At 46.3% G+C, this 21,063-nt stretch overlaps 1 protein-coding gene across 2 annotated transcripts; it reads left to right on the top strand.

The window, feature by feature from the left end:
* Positions 1 to 17,449: 17,449 nt before the first annotated feature.
* On the top strand, positions 17,450 to 20,550 carry LOC134399418 (uncharacterized). 2 transcript variants are annotated; one of them, XM_063127447.1, is made up of 3 exons: positions 17,450 to 18,037; positions 18,164 to 18,823; positions 20,125 to 20,550. In XM_063127447.1, the coding sequence occupies exons 1-3, from the start codon at positions 17,456 to 17,458 to the stop codon at positions 20,548 to 20,550; spliced, it is 1,668 nt and encodes a 555-aa protein (XP_062983517.1). In that variant the 5' UTR covers positions 17,450 to 17,455. The 2 variants fall into 2 exon arrangements, with proteins under 2 accessions (XP_062983517.1, XP_062983518.1); XM_063127448.1 differs by lacking the exon at positions 20,125 to 20,550 and having other exon boundaries at positions 18,164 to 19,225.
* Positions 20,551 to 21,063: the final 513 nt, after the last annotated feature.

Raw genomic sequence — 21,063 nt, 5'->3', positions numbered from 1 at the left:
TGTTGACACTGAAGTGAACTTTTGGGGTGGGGGGTGGGGAAATGAAAGCAATACCATTTCCCCAAATGGTAAAAAATGTACAGCAAATTCAAATAAGATTGGTTTTACATTGCTCATAAAAATATGGCCATCAAAGTGTGTTAATATTTCCAGAGGCTCTTTTAGTTTAATTATACATTTCCTTATGGTTTCTTGATTTAGCAAATACTGACAAGACTGTTTCTTTATGAAGTATATTTTAATTAATAGCTAGCGGTTGAAGCATGGCTCCAAGCTCCCTATTGGACCACAAATAGCTTATAAAAGCATGTAAATGACACTTGATTGCACAGAAGATGACAATGTATCACAAGCTTGTATTTTGTTAAGAACCTTAAGAAGCTTATAATTAGTTCCCTATTTTAGTATCAAATATTGTATGCATTAGAAAGAATACTTTAAAATTGGCATGGAGCTATCTAATTATCTTCACATGCTGGCTTGATCAATTTCCCTAAATTATATAATGCATTAATGTGTTCCAAGATATTGGTTGCTGTTGGATGATATGTGTTTCTTGCATACCACACAAAGTGTAGAAATGGGTTGATGGTTCCCAGCATTGGTGCAAGGAATCTCTATAACCTTGGGAAATGATGGAGGCAGACCAAATGCTAAAGAAGATCTCTCAACAAGTTCAAAATGGGCCTGAGGGACATTGAGATGAATGAGCTGGGAATGACAAAGCTGGGGACCTGAGGAGTTCAACCTAGAGTCAGAGAGTGACTGGCAGAGGCAGCTTGTCAGGGAATTGGGAACATCACTCAGAAAAGCAGGCATTTGAAACACCCTAGGGAAATCTTGGCAGTTTAAGAGTAGGGAGAGCAGGTTGGCTGATTAAGGGTTAAAAAAGGATGGCCCAGCAGAGAGGGATGGGGGCAGGCTATAAGGGTGAGGGTGGAGCATGCAAGGGAGAGGACAGAAGAGGAGAGATATGAAAAGGATGTTGAAAAGGTAGGGAAGAGGAGATGTTAGAAAAGGAGCAGCACAGGCCTTCTGCCATCAACTGGGACTGCCGCGAGTAGGGATCATTGAACTTAACACAACCAGGTATGCACCACTCACCTGTAATTTTGCATAAATGGCTCCTTTACAGCCACCATTGCTCAAATGGCCCTTTATGAAAAAGGCTAAGCCACCATTTTTATACAAAATGGTGGCATGGTGAGGGAGAGAGAGAGGATCCCCATGCTTGCCCGACTCAATATGCCCTGAGTTGGGCAAGTGTAGATACCTGGGGACTGGCATCTGGGGGAGGGGGGCAAGCCAGAAAGAAATTGTTGGGCCTCGAGCCCCAGACGGACACCCTAGCCAAGACTACAGCAAGCTGAGTTGAAAGTGGGAAGAATATTCATGGTAGCAACAGTTGCAAGCAAGACAAAATGTCACACAGTGCCAAGAGATCCAAGTGCATAGCGTTAAAAGGTTGCGTTGGCATCGTAACTCCAAGCATAGACAAAATTCTAAGGGGATGCTGAGGCGGTCAGTAAGTGAAAGTAACTCAAGACTCCAGGTTGCACATTTAGCATATTAAGTAGGCTACCTTAGGAGACTTTGTGTGATGGTTCAGTAAATTCATGTAATCTTTTCCCCTTAATAAAAAGAGAGGTATTATATGATGTTTATGCATATATGGACACTTCACACATTATATTGAAGGCATGACGGGAGCACATGATTGTTCATGCTTCTCCACCATGCCTATAAAGTTTCAGTAACTAAGCCAATTGCAGCTTTTTATGGCAGCATAGAACCTACACTACTGAAATTCTTTTTATGAAGGTTATTTTCATGAAAAATACTGTTTTAGAGCATTTCAAATGAAATGAAACTGGATGAGCCTGGGGATATCAGCAGCGCTAAAAGAGACTACCCCCCCTTTTTTTATAGCTTTTAAGCTTTGGAAGAACCCAAGTCAAACTCAACAGGGTTATCAACCCCTCCAGGCATTCCCACATTTTGATATAAGTAAAAAATAATAAATAAAGTCAATCTTTTAATCAAAACCTACAGGAAAATTTCACTCACTTTAATCTTATAACATTTTTGCTTCCAAATGCAGGAGAAAGTGTGTGTGTGTGTGTGTGTGTGTGTGTGTGTGTATTTATTACCTGAGAAGATTTTTCACTTTTTATTATCATTGTTTTGCCTGCTTTAAACCATCGATTCAGATAAGGTGAAACTAAACACTTTCTTATTAGGTTTTTTATTTTATTATTGTTGGACGTAAAGGTCCTTTGCGATGTCATGGAAGAATATTGCTTGTACTGAGCAGTGCAGGATGGGAGGGTGGAGTGGAGAGATTAAAAATTACTTTATGTCACCTAATATGCAATATAGTATTTCTTCCCTTAGGTGACATATAATGATTAAAATACTACAAAGCTTGTGAAGTATATCTACAAAATAGATTCGAAAGTGGCTTAATAGTGATGCAGTTTCATGAGGGGAATTTTATAATTTAAATCAACCTCAAAAATCTACAATATCCAGACTTCTTTGAGGTCTACAATATCCATAACATCATCACTATTATTAACCCATTTCCCCCTTCCCCAATACAAATAGTACCCCGAGATGGATAACATTCAAAGCATCCCTTGGAGGTGGAACTTGGAGGAAGGCCTCAGATGTTGATCACAGAATCCAGGTATGTTCAAGTCGGGAGAGGCATTCCATTATATATTGCAGTCTTGAGCCATGTAAGGCTTCATAGGTTAAAACCAGCAGCTTGAATCAAGATCAGGCAGCCAGTGCAAGCCGGCCAGAACTGGTCTCATATACATAGACCTTGTGGTTGCTAGCAAACGGTGAGCTCCCCAGGAGCTCGCCTCCTGCACTCACCGAACTCTGGCCACTTGGCTTTCTTTCAGCTGAGCTGGCCCAGTGAGTGCTTAATGTTGCATGCATCCAACCTTTCTGGAAAGTCCTTAATTCCCACAGCACACCATTAGCTTGCTGGGGGAATCCGCACACTTTCTGGAGGACAGGAAAGCTGTCAGGGTCCGGGGCGGCAAGGCCTCAGTGCAGGAACGCCGGAGCCAAGAGGGATGGCGGTGGAACCTTGCAAAGGCAAGATCCAGAAGCAAGCAGGGTTCAGAGTACAAAGGCAAAACAGAGTCCAAACAGGGCCAGAGGCAAAAGACAAGGTCCAGAGGCAAATACAGCAATATAATACAAAAAACTGATTAAAAGAACATATAAAACTGATGCAATATTAAAATAACTTTCTTAAACTCAGAGAGAGTATTAAGTTAAGAAATCTCCTCTGGCAGGCCATTCCACAGTCTGGGGCGGCAGAAGAAAAGGTCCTCTGGGTAACAGTTGTCAGCCTAGCTGTGGCTGACTGGAGTAAATTCTTCCCAGAGGGCCTGAGTGTGCGGGGCAAATTGTATAGGAGAAGGCAACCATGCAGGTAACCTGGACCCAAACCATGTAGGTCTTTAAAGGTAATAACCAACATTTTATACTTCACTCGGAAACTAAGGGGATGGGCACCCACTGAGCACCCAGCAAACAGAACTTGGAGGCTGTAAGTCATAGTGGCTTGGCAAGCAGGGGTACAAGTGGTCAAGTGGGGGGGACTCCATCCCTACAGACTTCCACGACCTCCCTAACCCTCATCCAGTCCATTGTCACAGTCAGGCACTGATTTAGTATATCCAAAGCCTCGCCTGCTGAGATTGAAAAGGAGAAATAGAGTTGCATATCAATAGCATATTATGACAATGCACTCCAAAACTCCAGATGACCCCACTCAGCAGTTTCATGTAGATGTCAAATAGCCTAGCTACAGTTATCCATGCTCTGATAACCTCTCGTTTGGATTACTGCAATGCGTTATATGTGGGGCTGCCTTTGGAAATGGTCTGGAAGCTTCAGCTGGTACAAAACAGGGCAGCCCACCAACTAACAGGGACTCGCTGGCGAGATCACATTACACCAGTCCTTTTACAACTTCATTGGTTGCCAGTCCAGGTCCGGGCCCAATTCAAAGTGCTGGTATTAACATTTAAAGCCCTAAACGGTTTGGGGCCAGGTTATTTGAAGGAACGCCTCCTCCCATATGTACCTGCCCGGACCTTAAGATCATCTACAGGGGCCCTTCTCCGTGAGCCCCTGCCAAAGGAAGTGAGGCAGGTGGCTACTAGGAGGAGGGCTTTCTCTGCTGTGGCACCCCGGTTGTGGAATGAGCTCCCCAGAAAGGTCCGCCTGGCGCCTACACTGTACTCCTTTCGTCGCCAGCTGAAGACCTTTTTATTCTCTCAGTATTTTAACACTTAATTTTAACTTAAATTTAAATTTCTACTGTTAACTCTGTATTTTAATTTTATATCAATTTTGCTGTGTGGTTTTTATCCTGGTTGTGCTTTTTATATTGTATTTTGTATTTGTGCTTTTAACCTGTTGGTTGTTTTATTATGGTTTTTATTTTTTTGAACTGCCCAGAGAGCTTCGGCTATTGGGCGGAATAAAAATGTAATAAATAAATAAATAGCAAGGGGGTCAAAACTGACCCCTGAGGAACCCCATGTTGGAGTATCTACAGGGCTGAGCAATATTCCCCAAGCACTACCTTCTGGAGCTGGTCATCCAGGTAGAAGAAGAACCATGGCAATGCAATATGCCCAACTTCCAGTTCAGATACACGCCTCAGAAGGATACCATGGTCTAAAGCCACTGAGAGATCAAAGCGTATCAACAGGGTAACACGTCTCCTGTCTCTCTCCTGACATAGCTCATCATACAGGGTGCCGAAGGTTGTTTCTGTGTCAAAACCCGGTCTGAACCTTGACTGAAATGGATCCAGATAATCCATTAATGAACAATTTTGCTGTAATCCTATGCAGGCTTACCTCAAAGTAAGCCATATCCAACACAGTGGGACTTACTTCTCAGTAAACATGGTTAAGAATGGAATTAGATAGTGATTAACCTTGCAATCTGTTTATTGCAGAAAAAACAAAAGCTGAGCCATCATAAAAAGTGATGACTGGGGCTTTATAAAAAATAATCATCATAGGGTCTTCATTGCAAAAGGAGTTGAGACAAATTTGACATAAATGTGTGTGATTGTGTGGCCTTTTAATAACAGCAACAAGAGTTCGTTGAACAAAAACAAAGTAATGAAGAGAGAACAAAATCGAACCCACTTTCTTCCACACGGATATTATCAAGGCCTATTTCAACTTCAACAATCAAAGTCCAGTCCTGAGCTTCAGAGCTTTTACTTTGAAGTAGTATTAATTTGAGAGACTTCTGTCCACTGAGGTTCTGCTTCAGAAACAGTTACAGAACAGTACCGTCATTGCTTTATAATTAGTGTTCTCTGCCATGTTGTATTCTTCTTAGACTGCTATTTCCCCTTCTTCAGAGAGCTGTCTTTTTTTCTCTGTGTGTCTTGATTGAGAGCATACAGAGTCTCTTAAAAGTTCATTTGACTCCCAATCATACTGTTAACGATACCTCAGGGATAGTATGTCCTTTCTTCAGGCAATATTGGCAAGGTTATTCTTGTTAACAGTTACTGCTAGCAATGAAAGCTGAGAACATCCCAAGTTCAAAATGGATTTTGTCTTTCAAACTTATCCTACAATGACTCTATGGATTAGTCAAAATTGGATTCTTCTCCAAAATTATTCTGTAGTTTTAAATTTTAATTAGCATTGTCAAATATAGATGGGACACAATTTTCTTAACTTGTGTCAAATTAAACTTAATTATTTCTACAAAAAGCCACATAAAGTGGACTTTTCCCACTATGTTCTGTAACCTTTAAGCCCACAGCATCTTGCTAAACATTTATGGCACACAAAACATTTATTTGCCCACAACATAGGTGAAACGTCATTATAAGGTTGGTGTATATTATCATTGTTCATGCTCCTCTTAGGCAAAACAGGAATGTAATTTAACACAGAGGCTATAGCACAGCCTTCCCCAACCTGATGGCCTCCAGATGTTTTGGACTACAACTCCCAGCATTCCTGACCATTGCCTGTGCTAGCTGAAGCACAAGGTTGGGAGAAGCCATTGAAGCAGTTTCTTCATCCCATACACCCACAGCAAACTCAGCAACTAAGCTTTACAATTTACATAACAGACAAACACACCAGCATATCAAACACTGATTTATCTAAGATGTGTGGTTTTGAATTGAACATGGCCATATGCAGTGCTGCCCCATTCCTCATAATACTCCTCTAGGGATGGAAGGATTAGCGATTTTTGAACTCACCAAAATTCTCCAAAATTGGGCCTGTTTGCTCTAGAATATTGGTCAGTCATCTGGCACAGTATCCTACATAGAGTAGACACACTAGATTGAATGGGCCTAGTTTACATAGGACTACCATTGGATAATGACTCTGGTACCCTCCAGACATTTTAGACTACAACTGCCACAAACCACACTCAACATGTGGCCAATGATCGGTGATGATGGGAACTGTAGTCCATAACATCTCAAAGGCACAAGTTTACCTACCTCTGACCTAGACAGATTCCTGGATTGCCATGCTATAGTAAGTCATGGGAAATAGGAAGCAGGGTTTAACTAGTCTGTTAAGTTGTAAGCAACTACAGTGTGAAAGCAAGCAATGACCGGCCAACGCCCAATGAAAGTTTGGGTGGGAGCCGGCAGTTGTGTTTGGGGAGGAGCGTAATGAACGCTCCCCCACTGAATGCAAGGTCACGTGGGGGCCTGGAGGCCCTCACCAACATTTGGCCTCTTTCAGCTCCCCATGCCCAGGGAGCTTGGGATCTCGAGATCTGAAGCAACAGATGCTATGAGGATGTCTGTTGCCCTCAGAACTTGAGTCATGTATGGGAGAGCAGGTAGGGAGTTCCTCGCATTTAGGTCGGAGCTTGGGCTTCCCCTAACCTGGCCTATCCCCATCGACCACAATTTAGAATTCTGTGTTACCTACATCACCATGGTCTATCAAAACCTTTAGAAGAGGGTTGGCAGGGCTATCCTTCCAGGCAAAGATTAATGGTTGAGAAGATGTCACAGCTGACTTTCAGATCCAATGGATGTTAGAGGGATGGGCTAGGAGTTTCATGTCAGTCCCTGACAAGCATAAGCCTATTACTCCAGACATTCTTTTGGGCCTTTATGCCCAGTGGCCCAAATTATGTTTTTTCAAATTACGAGCAAGGCTTGTATCATGCCACTGCGCTTACTGCTTTTTGGAGCATTCAGGATTAGAGAAACCCTGCAGGCTCCAAGTCTGATAATTCTTTGAGGGCCTTCCAATGGAGTCATTTGAAGATGGAGGATAATAAGGTAGTTCTTCATTTGTGCAGATCCAAGACTGATCAGAAGGCTTAAGGGGCTTGGGTGGATTTGGCCCCTGCAGCTGTGGAAGAGTTATGCCCTGTAGTTGTAATGCCCACCTTTATTGCCCTCAGGGGGGTTCCCCTGGTTTCTTTCTTTTTTGCCATGTGGATGGTAAGCCTCTTACCAAGTATCAGTTCTGGACAATTTCCAAGTAGGCATTGTCACAGATTGGCTTGGGCTAGGTGCAATTCCGGACACATTCTTTTAGAAATGGGGCAGCATCTACACCTGCGGGAACAGGCATGGACGATCCTAAGATTTGAGCCATTGGAAGGTGGCGGTCCAGGGCGTTTAAGACTTATGTGCGGAAGTAGTTGCCCTAACACAGCATGGTGTTTTGGGCTTGCCATAGAGCAGCAAGAATGGCGGTGGGTACGCAGTGGAGATTCAGCCCAGAAGCCTCCGTCCAGTGGGTCGGGAGTTTGCTCCAAGCTGGAGTTGTGTTGGCCCACCGCAGGTGTTGGTGTTGCACCTGGGGGGCAACAATCTTGGGCTTTTGAGGAAAAGCCCTTATTTTACAAGCACAGGCAGATTTCAAATTTATGTGTGGGCGTTGGCCAGATACAAGAATCGTATGGTCCAACATGTTACCTCGATGCCAATGGCATGAGGGAAGGAACGTACAAGGTTTAAATAGGGCAGTTAAGAAAGTTAATAGGGAGATAAGATTATATTTGCAGGACAGGCAGGGATGGGTTATCCCTCATCCTGGCATAGTTGTAGCCAGACAGGAGCTTTACAGGGCTGATGGAGTACATCTCTCTGATGTAGGAAAGGATATTTTCCTACAAGATCTTCATGTGGGTCTGCGGGAATGCCTCCCTGGGTGGGGAAAGGGAATCTAAGCTGAGGCTTGGTTCCCTTCATTGGCAGGGATGTGCGGGAATTATATGTTTAGTTAGGGCGGTAAGCACACTGGCACCCGTTTTGGGTGATTGGCATATCCAGACGGCCTGCTCCGCGGGGGCTTCGCGGCTCACGTGTCAGGATATGGTGTGCCTTTGGAGACCCTCCGGTTTCATCTTCTTGCTGTCGTTATGGCAGCGAGTGGGGGTGCAACAGGGCGGTCTCCCCACACTTGCATAAGTGACAGATAACCAGGGAGCCGGGTTAACCGGCTTCTGGCTTGAAGTGTGGCTTGCCCTTAATGACAGGCAAAGTAGCCTGAGTTAGAATTAATTCCCGCACTGTCCCATGAAGATCATGGGAGGGATGTAGTTATGTAAATATAAATAAAGAGGCCCAAGTTTTATCCAAGCTCTGTGTCTGCGTCTTATTTACCGCTTCCTCCTCCAAACACAAGAGAGTGTTGGGGGAAATACAGTAGTTGTGTAAGAGAAAAGGAGTGGATAAGTTGTCAGTATTAAAATGAAGTCCTTCTCTAGGTTAACCTTAGGAAGTTATGCTGGTTTAGTTTGCTAGTTCTTATCTAATAAGGGTTGGTATCCCCAAGGAAGACCATAGCTATGCTCTGAGTAAACATGTGTAGAGAAAACAATATGCTTAATCCTGTATGGGCTGACCCATGTAGTTTCTACTGATTTGTTACTCTTAACAGCAATGTGTTGAAGAAGTGCTATAATTTCATTTCTCTGCGCTTTTATGAAAATGTCAGGATTTGCGGGGGGGGGAGTTTGTCCAATCCTGATTAAGCATTATTTCATTTATTTATTTAAAATATTTCTTTGCCACCTTTCAGGGCAGAAGCTCCCCCACCCCCCGGTGGCAAACAGCAATAAAACACATAAAAACAGTATGATATTAAGAACAATAAAAACTCCACAAAAAGTAGTGCAACAAAAACAGCAATAAAACCAACAACAAAAACAGCAATAAAAGTAGTGATAAAAGGAGAAGGCCATGGTAAAACAGTATGTTTTCAAAGCCTTCTTTAAAGCCTGCAATGATGCAGTATGGGGGGGGGGGGGGTCCCAGAGGGGATCCTGTAACCAAATGAGAAGGGACTCTCTTGTTGATCAGCTGGTCTCCGTTTTGCTGGAGGGGATGCAGAGCCATTGGAACAAATCTCCACCACTGGTGAACTTGCCCATTTGCTCAACTCGTTTGGGTTGAGATTTAAAATGAAATGAATAAAATTTCTAATCAATCAATTAGTCTTGATCCAGGACTTGCCCTTCTTACTTTATGTAATGGATTCAATGTTAACCATTTGTAAAAAGATCTAATCTCTTTCCTTTTGCTGGCTGCTAGACATGTTTTTGCCCCAAACTGGAAATGTGTTAGGCTCCCTGATTTGAGGGATTGGTACAGGAGAATGTGGAAATTGGCATTATTGGAGAAACTGACCCAGCAAGTTAGGCATTTAAGAGACCAATCAGGTATTGATGCATTTGAACATAAATGGTCATCATTCAATTAGTCTAAAATATGGCAGCCAGGCTGGTCATTGGTACACTAGGGGTGACCACATTACACCAGTTTTAAAATCTCTTCACTGGCTGCCAATTAGTTTCCGGGCAAAGTATAAAGTGTTGGTTATCACCTTTAAAGCCCTACATGGTTTGGGTCCAGGCTACCTGTGGGATTGCCTTCTCCTGTACAATCCACCCCACACACTCAAGTCCTCTGGGAAGAATCTACTTCAGTCAAACAAAACTAGGCTGATGGGTATTACCCAGAGAACCTTTCTGTCGAAAGACACAGAAGAATTGCCCCATTTACAGACATTGATATTCTTTAAACCAGCAGTGGGAAACATAGAAATAACACCCTGTCCAGCCCTATGAAGGCTGGTGATGATATCAGGAAATGTGGCTTTACTGGGAGAGGCTTCAATGCACTGGCTTTCCCCAGCTGAGGAAAAAGATGCATGTTGGCTGAAGACCAAATGTATCATTCATATCCTCCCCATTGGGAAGGACATGGGGGTGGGTGATACCCAGCCAACTTAGGCCTTAGCTAGACCAGGCTATATCCCGGTGCGAACCCCGGGATCGTCCCTGTACATCCTGATGACGCACAGGGGATCCTGGGATCAGGGAGGGATGATCCCTCCTTTGCCCCTGGATCTCGCCCTCCACTTTGGGCCTGCTTTTTCCATGGTCCCGGGCTGAGCCCGAGACCGCGGAACGTGTGGCCTGTTGCTGCAGCTTGTCCCAGCTACGTGCAATTACTTGCTGGGAGCCACGCATGGGGTGCAGTGCTCCTCAGGAAAGTTGAAGAAGGGTCCTCAAAAACCTTGTCTGTAGCCTATCTAACTCAGATGTTAATCCCCCTATCCAGATGTTGGAGGCATATAAAAGCTGGGCTGCAGACTTGGCATTAAATACTTTGATGGCAGACGGTATAAACATTAGTAAAGAAAAAGCGTGTTATTGCGGCTGAACTGACTGAAGCTTTATTAAGGGTGGCCGATCTATGGGCACTCCAGGACAGGGTATGATGGAATAGCAGCCCCAGGTAAGAGAATTTTTTCACCTGTTCCAGGATATGCCCATCAAGGGACCACCGACATTGAGAAAATCTATTTTCAAAGACCATGACTTTAGATTTCTCAAAATTAATTTTCAGATCGTTGATCAAACAAAGTTGGAGAATTTCATTAAAAGATGTTTCAAACCAGGTCTAGAGTGGGAGAGAATAACAGCATCGTCTGCGTAAAGTAAAATAGGAATTTTCCTTGTGCCAAGTTTGGGCAAATGTCCTTCGTGGTCAGACAGGGACTCCTCAATATCGTTTATGTATAAGTTAAATAGCGTAGGTACGAGGATACAGCCCTGTCTTACTCCTCTAGACATAAGAATTTCATTTGAAAGCTGTCCCTGTGTGCCACATTTAACTCGCATCCTGCTGTCGCTGTATAGAACCATGATAAGATTAAGAAGTCTTTTGTCCACCAGGATTTTATATAATTTCTCCCACAGTTTAGTTCTAGGGATGAAGTCAAAAGTGGACTTCAGGTCCATGAAGGCGACAAACAGTTTGCTATGTAGAAATTTAAGATGTTTCTCTGCTAAGTGAAAAAGAATCAGACCATGATCAGAGGTGGAGTGATTCTTTCTAAAGGCAGCTTGGGCCTCCGTGACAACATTATTGGCCTCGAGGATGTCAGTTAGTCTATTAGATAGAAATCCAGCATAGAGCTTGCCTATTATTGAGAGCAGGCTAATAGGTCTAAAATTCCGGGGGGGGGGGGGGGAGGAGAAAGTGACATCCTGCATATCAGCCTGAGCTGATTGTATAGTGTCTGGGTCGGTAAAAATGGCTCTGAAATGATCCTCCCAGACCTGAGCTGGAATTGTGCAACTAGGTGCTTGGCAGTTGGATCATAAGGCACCCGACACAATCTGCCAAAACATTTTTGAATCATTATTCAAGGAGGCATTTAACAGCAAGGACCAGGAGCTTCATTCAGCTTGGCGTCTTTTTTGGGCTATGAGGGACTTGTATTGCTTTTTTAGCTGAAAATAGGTCGAAGGGAGATAATTGTAGCCTGATTTTCTGTAGGTTATATAAGACTCCCTTATCTAATTTTTCTTCAGATAACATTCCCTGTCAAACCAAATAGGGCCCTTATAGATCGTAGGGGCAGTATTATCTGGCCCTGACCTGCCTGCATAAGTTAAAGCATCTTGAAAAAAAATGATTAGATTATCATACGCTTTAATAGAGGATACAGCTGATTCCTTCCACACTTTTGTAAACCACCTAGAGAGCTACGGCTAAGGAGCGGTATATAAATTTAATAAATAAATAAATTCAGTGCTGGGCAAATAATTTTCTTTTCTTCCGGGCATTTTACAGATCTAGTGCTTTAAAAGTCTGCTAAAAGTCTGCTAAAAGTCTGCTAAAAGTCTGCTAGAAGTCCTTTAAAAGTCTGCTAAAAGTCTTCTAAAAGTCCTTTAAAAGTCTTCTAAAAGTCCTTTAAAAGTCCTTTAAAAGTCTGCTAAAAGTCTGCTAAAAGTCTGCTAAAAGTCCGCTAAAAGTCCTTTAAAAGTCCTTTAAAAGTCTGCTAAAAGTCTGCTGAAAGTCCTTTAAAAGTCTGCTAAAAGTCCTTTAAAAGTCTGCTAAAAGTCTGCTAAAAGCAAGATGTTGCACTATGAAAGTGGTATGAAAGCGGTATATAAAAGGCAAGAGCCACACTACTGGTTTATAGTGGTATTGAACTGCACTGTTGGGGCCCATTGACACATACCATATACCACTTTCATACCGCAATATTCTGCTTGGTGTGGCTCCTGCCTTTTATATACCGCTTTCATTTTATTTATTTATTTATTTATTTATTACATTTTTATACTGCCCAATAGCTGAAGCTCTCTGGGCGGCTCACAAAAATTAAAACCATCATAAAACAACCAACAGGTTAAAACACAAACACAAAATACAATATAAAAAGCACAGCCAGGATAAAACCACGCAGCAAAATTGATATAAGGTTAAAATACAGAGTTAAAACAGTATAATTTAAATTTAAGTTAAAATTAAGTGTTAAAATACTGAGTGAATAAAAAGGTCTTCAGCTGGCGACGAAAGGAGTACAGTGTAGGCGCCAGGCAGACCTCTCTGGGGAGCTCATTCCACAACCGGGATGCCACAGCAGAGAAAGCCCTTCTCCTAGTAGCCACCTGCCTCACTTCCTTTGGCAGGGGCTCACGGAGAAGGGCCCCTGTAGATGATCTTAAGGTCCAGGTAGGTACATATGGGAGGAGGCGTTCCTTCAGATAACCTGGCCCCAAACCGTTTAGGGCTTTAAATGTCAATACCAGCACTTTGAATCGGGCCCGGACCTGGACTGGCAGCCAATGAAGTTGTAAAAGGACTGGGGTAATGTGATCTCGCCAGCCAGTCCCTGTTAGTAAACGGGCTGCCCTGTTTTGTACCAGCTGAAGCTTCCGGACCGTTTTCAAAGGCAGCCCCACGTATAACGCATTGCAGTAATCCAAACGAGAGATTATCAGAGCATGGATAACTGTTGCTAGGCTATCACTGTCCAGATAAGGGCGCAGTTGGTATATCAGCCTAAGCTGATAAAAGGTGCTCTTTGCCACTGAGTTCACCTGTGCCTCAAGTGACAGTTCTGGATCGAAGAGCACCCCCAAACTACAGACCCGATTCTTTAGGCAGAGTGCAACCCCGTCCAGGACAGGGCAAACATCACCTCGCCGGACAAATGAACCACCCGCTAACAGTACCTCCGTCTTGTCTGGATTGAGTCTCAGTTTGTTAGCCCTCATGCAGTCCATTACCGTGCCCAGGCACTGGTTCAGAACAGTCACTGCCTCACCTCATCATACCACTTTCATACCGCAATATCCTGTATGATGTAGATGAACCCCCGTTAACCAAAGCTCTCTGGGCAGTTTACAAAGATTAAAAACCATTAAAAATGGTCCTAAAAGCCTGCTAAAAGTCCTTTAAAAGTCTGCTAAAAGTCTGCTAAAAGCCTGCTAAAAGTCCTTTAAAAGTCTGCTAAAATTCCGCTAAAAGTCCTTTAAAAGTCTGCTAAAAGTCCTTTAAAAGTCTGCTAAATGTCCTTTAAAAGTCTGCTAAAAGTCTGCTAAAAGTCCTTTAAAAGTCTGCTAAAAGTCCGCTAAAAGTCCTCATGAGTGCTGCACCCATCGGTGGTAGGGTGGGAGGAGCGGGGAAATTGAGTTAATTTTTTTTTAAAAAAAAAAACCTTACCTTTGCGCACAACTGTTCATGTGCTCCATCTTCTTTTTTTAAAAAAAGGCTAGCACAATGCCTCTCCTCCTGAGGTTGTCGCGCCTTACATGTAAACAGAGGAGGGATCTCGCATTAATCACAACGTGAGATCTTCCCTCCTCCATCATGGGATAGAAGGTAGGTCTAGCTAAGGCCTTAGTACTCTTTGATTCTCCGTCACGTAATGTAATGCAAAAAGACAATGCAACATGCCACTGAGATCTTCAGTAGGAAATCTGTGCTTATTGCCATCTCTAATTCTGCTCAAGATGCGGGAGCAATATATTATCAGAAGTAGATTTATTCGGAAAGGTTTTTAAAAAATAGATAAATACAGTTTAAATACAATTCTGTGGACATGAGCAATCCATTGGTTATTTCATAGAATCATAGAATAGCAGAGTTGGAAGGGGCCTACAAGGCCATTGAGTCCAACCCCCTGCTCATTGCAGGAATCCACCCTAAAGCATCCCTGACAGATGGTTGTCCAGCTGCCTCTTGAAGGCCTCTAGTGTGGGAGAGCCAACAACCTCCCTAGGTAACTGATTCCATTGTCGTACTGCTCTAAAAGTCAGGAAGATTTTCTTGATGTCCAGCTGGAATCTGGCATCCTTTAACTTGAGCCCGTTATTCCGTGTCCTGCACTCTGGGAGGATCAAGAAGAGATCCTGGCCTTCCTCTGTGTGACAACCTTTTAAGTATTTGAAGAGTGCTATCATGTCTCTCCTCAATCTTCTCTTCTCCAGGCTAAACATGCCCAGTTCACATCGATAATCACATTGATACAACTGTTGTGTTGAATTATTTCTTCCCTACTGACATTATTGAAATACCTATCCCAAAACAGTTGTTTGATGGAATTTTCAAGTATCTAAGTTACTAAATGATAATTAGAAGCTCCATGTGAAAAATATAATCATGTAGATCATGTAAATCCACTCAGGACATGGTCGTCTGCATATGGCCTCATTACCTGTTCCTTTTGACAATTTGAATTAGTTGTTGCACAGCTGAATGCTATCACAGCATCTTAAAAATACCATCCATTCTCATGAGGCAGAAAGTGGAGCACATTACAGAAATGAAAATATCTAGAGATATATCCATTTATCTGCAAATGAGAGTCCATTAAGTTTTGAGAAGACCTACTGATTTGTTGCAAAGGCAAACTTTATATTCTTCCTCTAAATACCCTTGAAAGGAAAGTGATGCTATCTGGATGTGGCATCTTCAATTAAATGAAAGGCAAAATTAACGTTTTGATCATTAGTACACTATGTTCCACTTCACTGATACCTTAAATGCATATGAAGTTAAGCCTTTCTCTGAACATCCTTTTGAGTCAGCTGATTCTCAAAACGCCTTTCCTCGGCTGTCTTAAGTCCTTTCTTGATTCTAATTCACTCAGCCTTCATGCATCATTTGCACACTTCAAACATTTCTTTCTTGCAGCGAAACGAACAACACTGATCAGTTTAGGAGTCAGAGTAATATTGCTGCCTCTGCCTGCAGAGTTTTAGTGCTGGACCTGAAGGTGGATCCTTGTTGCAGCTCCACATCTCCTTAGGGAATTCTGTGTTTGGCTTTCTGTAGCAAAGGACATTTGAGAGAGGGAGGAAAAATCTTAAAGGGAACTTGCTGATCTCATTTCCTTCCTCTGCGTGGTTGGTGACCCACATCTGTCCCTCCCTCTGTCTTCATCTTTCTCTCTCTCCCCCCCCCCCATCTTTCTCTGTCTCTTGGGGCCTTGCTAGACCTGCCAGCTTACGCTGGCAGGGAGGCGGCGCTGAGGCGCGCTACCATTAGCGCGCCTCCCCCAGGCTTACAGACGGCGGAGACGCAGGGAGGACGGAAGCCCTGCGTCGTCCGCCATTTTTTAATTTTTATTTTAAAGGGGCCGGGTGCGGCCCGAAGACAGCGGACAAGGTAAGGTTTTTTATTTATTTATTTTTACGGGGGGGGGGGGGGGCGAAGGCTGGGAGGGTGGGTGGCAGGGTGGGTGGCATGGGGGGAGGGCGGGTGCGATCGCGCCGCGCGCCGCCCGAGCCCGGGCAATGCCTGGCATGCCGCCCCATGCCAGGCATTGCCCGGGCAGCGCACGGCGCGATCGCACCCGCCCTCCCCCCGTGCCACCCACCCTGCCACCCACCCTCCCAGCCTTCGCCCCCCCCGCCGATGGGCACAGCGCTCCTATGAGCGCTGTGCCAGGTCCGCGGCTTTTCGCGGTTCCTCACGAGTAAGCGAGGAGCCGCGAAAAGCTGCGGAAGTCCCTAGACGTTCCCCAGCTCCGGCCTGAGGCCGGAGCTGGAGAAAAGGCGCGCCATAAGCGCATTGGCTTATGGTGCGTTGGAGGAGGCCTCAGCGCGGCCTGTCTCCGGATTCCCCTGTGCGTCATCTGGATGCACAGCAGGGAAGCCGGGACAGAAGGCGCGCTAAGGCCTCGTCTAGAAAGGCCCTTCTTTTTGCCTTGACAAGTTCACACAAGCATGACTCAGGAGCCAATTTTTCTCAGCTTAAAAGCTTTTCCGAGTAGATTGAGAAAAGCAATGCTACTTAGTGTTTACTTCTATGGAAGGATTTTATGGATCTATAATCTAAGGTTCTTGTTTCCTCAAGGTCAGTCACAATGATCATAGATTCTGGATCATAAACCATACTTGGATGAGAGTTAAGAATAGCTATACATTAAAACCCTAAACTTATTTATTGGCTGAGCTAGTAGACATGGAAGGAGAGAGCAGAAACTCCAACATATTAGCATTTTCTTAAGATGAAGTACTATACAGGCTAACCATGGGCGTTGCTAGACGTACCGGGTGTTCCGTCGTTGAGGAGCGGTGAAAGCGGCTTTTCCCGTTCAGCCGTGACGCCTCATCATCCACACCTGCCTTCGATTTGTGGCGGAAGTTTGCGCCGGTTGTGCTGCTGCCGCCGCGAGAACGGTTGCGCAGCCACACCGGCCTGATTGCCGCGGCTTTTTTTTTCGCTCGCTGCACGGTTTGCGCACGTCCGAAAGACCGCAAACTTGCGCAGCCGTCAGCGATGCCGCCGCCGGCCCTGGCGGCGGCAGCGGCGGCAGTGCCAGTGCCAGCCGAAGTGCTGCTGGTGCTGTTGAGGGTCAACATTGATGCGCTCACTTCCTGATGGGGGTCGTGGCGGGTGTCATATGACCCGAGGTCAATCGTCTGCATGGCCACTCTGTGCCTACATCTCCCATCATGCCTCTGAGGTGTCGGCGGCGATGATCGCCTCTGTGCCCTCTGCCCCATCCCAAGGAGCCAACCCACATCTGGCAGAAACAGCTGCGCCAGCGGAAGCGCATTGTCCGGATGCAGCATATCAGGGCAGCAGAGGTGGCTGTGTGTGCGCGTCTGTGCGGGAAACGATAGCCAACCCGAGAGGGCAACTATGCTCCCTGACGAGGACCGTGACGATCTTTGCGCGGCCATAGCCATGCTGATCTTGCTTCTGTCGGAGTATCAGCGCCTCCGTGCACAGGTGGCTGCCAGGCGGCGGCAGTTGCGGGAACAACTGGGGAGGTGGCTACTCCGCCGCAGCAAGCTGCGGGCCGCCCTCTGCCGAACGAGGCTAGCCATGCTGGCCGCGTATGGCGACTACGTCCGCGAGACATGCCGCCGCTTCTGGGCCCGGCCGAGGAGCAAGGACTGGTGGGAGAACTTTGTCCTGAAGGAGTGGGACGATGAGCAATGGCTGAGCCATTTCCGCATGAGCAGGGGCACCTTTTTTGAAATCGTGGAGGAGTTGCGGCCGCATCTGGACAGGAGGTTGACTGTCATGGGTAGACCTATCCCAGTGGAGAAACGCCTAGCCATCACCCTATGGAGGCTGGCTACCCCTTGCGTCTACAGGACCACAGCAGAGCAGTTCGGGGTAGGCTGCTCTACGGCGGCACAAATAGTCCTGGAGGTGTGCTTTGCCATGGAAGTGACCCTCCTAGCTCGTACAGTCAAGATTGGGAACGTGGCAGAGGTGAGTGGGGGATGGGGGATGGGGTGGGGGAATGCGCTGGGAACAGGCACTCACTTTTGCGGAGGTCCGCAACTTCGGAACAATGGCGCTGTCACTAATATGCCCTTTGTGTTTTCTGCCCCACAGATCATGCATGGTTTTGGGGAGCTGGGGTTCCCTCATTGTGTGGGCGCGGTGGATGGCAGCCATATTCCTCTCCAATCTCCGATACACCAAGCCTCAGAATACATAAACAGGAAGGATGAGTACTCCATGATTCTGCAGGGGACCTGCGACCACAAGGGGCGGTTCATCAATGTGGAAATAGGATGGAGCGGCAAGAACCATGATGCCTATGTCTTTGCCAACTCAGGCCTCTGTGAGACGATGGATGCAGGTGTCTTCGTGCCTACCCATCCAACAATCAGATTGCACGGCCAGCAGATTCCACCCCTCATTATTGCGGATGGCGCGTACCCTTTGCGTGAGTGGTTGATGAAACCCTATGGTGGGGCACTCACTCCACAGCAAGCCCACTTCAACCGCTGTCTTAGGCGAGCACGCCTTGTGGTGGAGCAGGCGTTCGGCCGCCTCAAGGGGAGGTGGCGGAGCATAGGCGTGCGCCTGGAGCTGGCCGAAGAAAACATCCCTTCGGTCATCAGTGCTTGCGTCATCCTGCACAACATCTGCGAAACCAAGGGGCACGCCATGCTCGTGGAGGCGGCGGAGCACAATTCTGTTGAGCTGGCTACTCTGGGCGAGCCCTACGTCAATGAGGCCAATCGCCACACCCGGGAAGGGCACAAGGTGCGGGATGCTGTCAGAGAGTTCCTGTGGGCTAACCGCCGCTGACAGCCTGCCTCATAAAATTGGACTGTGCTTCTTCCCCTGTGCAGTCCTTCCAGTCCTTTACCCCAGAGTAACAGCCGTATGCCCACTTGTGTGCAATCAACTCTAGGCTATGTACGCCCAGATGTATGCAATAATATATATGCTATGTACGCCCACATGTATGCAATAATATATATGCTATGTACGCCCACATGTATGCAATAATATATATGCTATGTACGCCCACATGTATGCAATAATATATATGCTATGTACGCCCACATGCATGTTATTTACTGTTTACTCTGTACAGCACCATCTACAGTGATGGTGCTATATAAATTAGTAATAATAATAAACTCCAGTCAAACTGCGCAACGTGAAATCATCCTAAATGTAGCCCGAAGGGCAAACCGTGCTTATCACCATCGTCCGCTTATTTGCGGACGTCCGCAATCTCGGAAAACGTCAACAGGGGGAGCGTATGTCTCCGAAGGGCAAACCGTGCTTATTGGCATCGGCCGCTTCTTTGCGCATGTACGCAGTTCCGAAAAACGTCAACAGGGGGCGCGTACGTCAGGCCTACCCCGGTCAAGATGGAGCCTCGGAGGGTCGCCTACTGGCAGGAGCCCGAGATGGAGATGCTCCTTGAGCTCCTCCTGCAGTCTGGAAGGTCGGAGCGCCTCATGAGGAGCTCCAGCCTCCAGACTATTGATATTTTCAGGAGGGCTGCAAGGAGCCTCTCCATCGCGGGCTACTCCCGCACTGCTGAGCAGTGCAGGAGCAAGTTTAAAGGCCTAAAGGCGGCCTTCTTTGAGGCTCTGGAGTGCTACCGGGGTAGCCCTCCTAGGAGAGCCCAGCCCCCCTTCTACACCCTCCTGCACGAGTTGTGGGATCGGGCTGGGCGACCCTCGTGGGAGGAGCGCCGCCCAACAAGTAAGTACCCTTTGTATCACTGTGCCCCATCCCCCAACACTGCAGCCATGCTGAAGCTGCCCTGCACCACCTGCTATAATCATTGCCTGCCCCTCTGTGTGGTGGTTGCACTCAGCCTCATGCCAGTGCCTTGGCCAACTTGTCATTTCTCCATCCCAGCCCATGTATAATGCATGTTGGCAGCCAGGTGCAAAGCCCATCCCCCATCCTGGTTCCATGTAGGCAGTGGCCCCTAGAACTGCTTACCATGCCCATGTAATGTGGGTTCCAATGTGGCATCTCATTGCGCAATGAATGTCCTGGCCCACTAACTGATGCATACCTGCCTATTACCTTCACAGGGCTTCAACGTGCCCGCCTCCGGGCTGTGTGCCAGGAGGAGCCTGTTGCAGCTGAGGAGGAGCAGCACCCAGCAGAGGAGGGCAGTGGGGAGGGAGGCCCCCCTCCTGAGGCGGCCCCCCCAGAGCAACCTCCCTGCAGCCCACCCACCGCACCACCTGGTAAGTCCACAGCCCTACCACAAGCAGGGGTTGGTGCTGGTTCCACGCACCTTCTGTTTGGGGGCTTGGGGAAGAGGCTGCATTCATTGGAGAGGGAGTGGTGCACATCAGTCTAGTGGCATCCAAATGAACACGTATGTGGCCTCCTCCCTGCCAGGTTGTGCACCATTCCACCTGCCCACCCACTCCCTCACTACAGTTCTGGTTGTGCACTCCCCACTCCCATCCCTCACCTCCTCAACACCCCTTCTTTTCTGTGACAGGTGATGGAGCTGCTGTGGCTGTCACTCCAGACCTCATGCGGTCGTTCAGCCGCTTAGAGGGGGCGGTGCGCAGAACAAGTAAGTAGTGACTCTAGTGTTTGGTGTGCTCATGGGGGGGTGCTGCAGCATACATCACTAATACCATCTTTCCTTTCGCAGTGCGCTCCTTGGAACGGAGGGTCACCCGCCTGGAGCGGGACGTCCGGGCCATAAAGACATCCTGCAGGCAGGATGCTCACGAGCAGCAAGGCCCCTGACTGTGGCGTTTTTATTTTTTTATTAATGTGTTAGAAAATAATGGTTTTCATAAAAATAAAGCTTTTCTTTGTTGTTGTTATAAAAAAGTACAAATTTTCTAATGTTTATAAAAAAAAATAAATCTAATATATTTTGCTTAAAGGTGTGTGTGCGCTTCTATGCAGTGCTTGGCCAGGGTCCCTGGCAGGAGTAGGAGGAATGGTGAGCCACCCCACCCCACTCCACCCCACACTCAATACTACCTTCCCCCCTTCATGGG

The sequence above is a fragment of the Elgaria multicarinata genome, chromosome 5 (assembly GCF_023053635.1).
Source record: "Elgaria multicarinata webbii isolate HBS135686 ecotype San Diego chromosome 5, rElgMul1.1.pri, whole genome shotgun sequence".
Classification (NCBI taxonomy): domain Eukaryota; kingdom Metazoa; phylum Chordata; class Lepidosauria; order Squamata; family Anguidae; genus Elgaria; species Elgaria multicarinata.
This window is presented reverse-complemented; position numbering and strand designations above follow the sequence as displayed.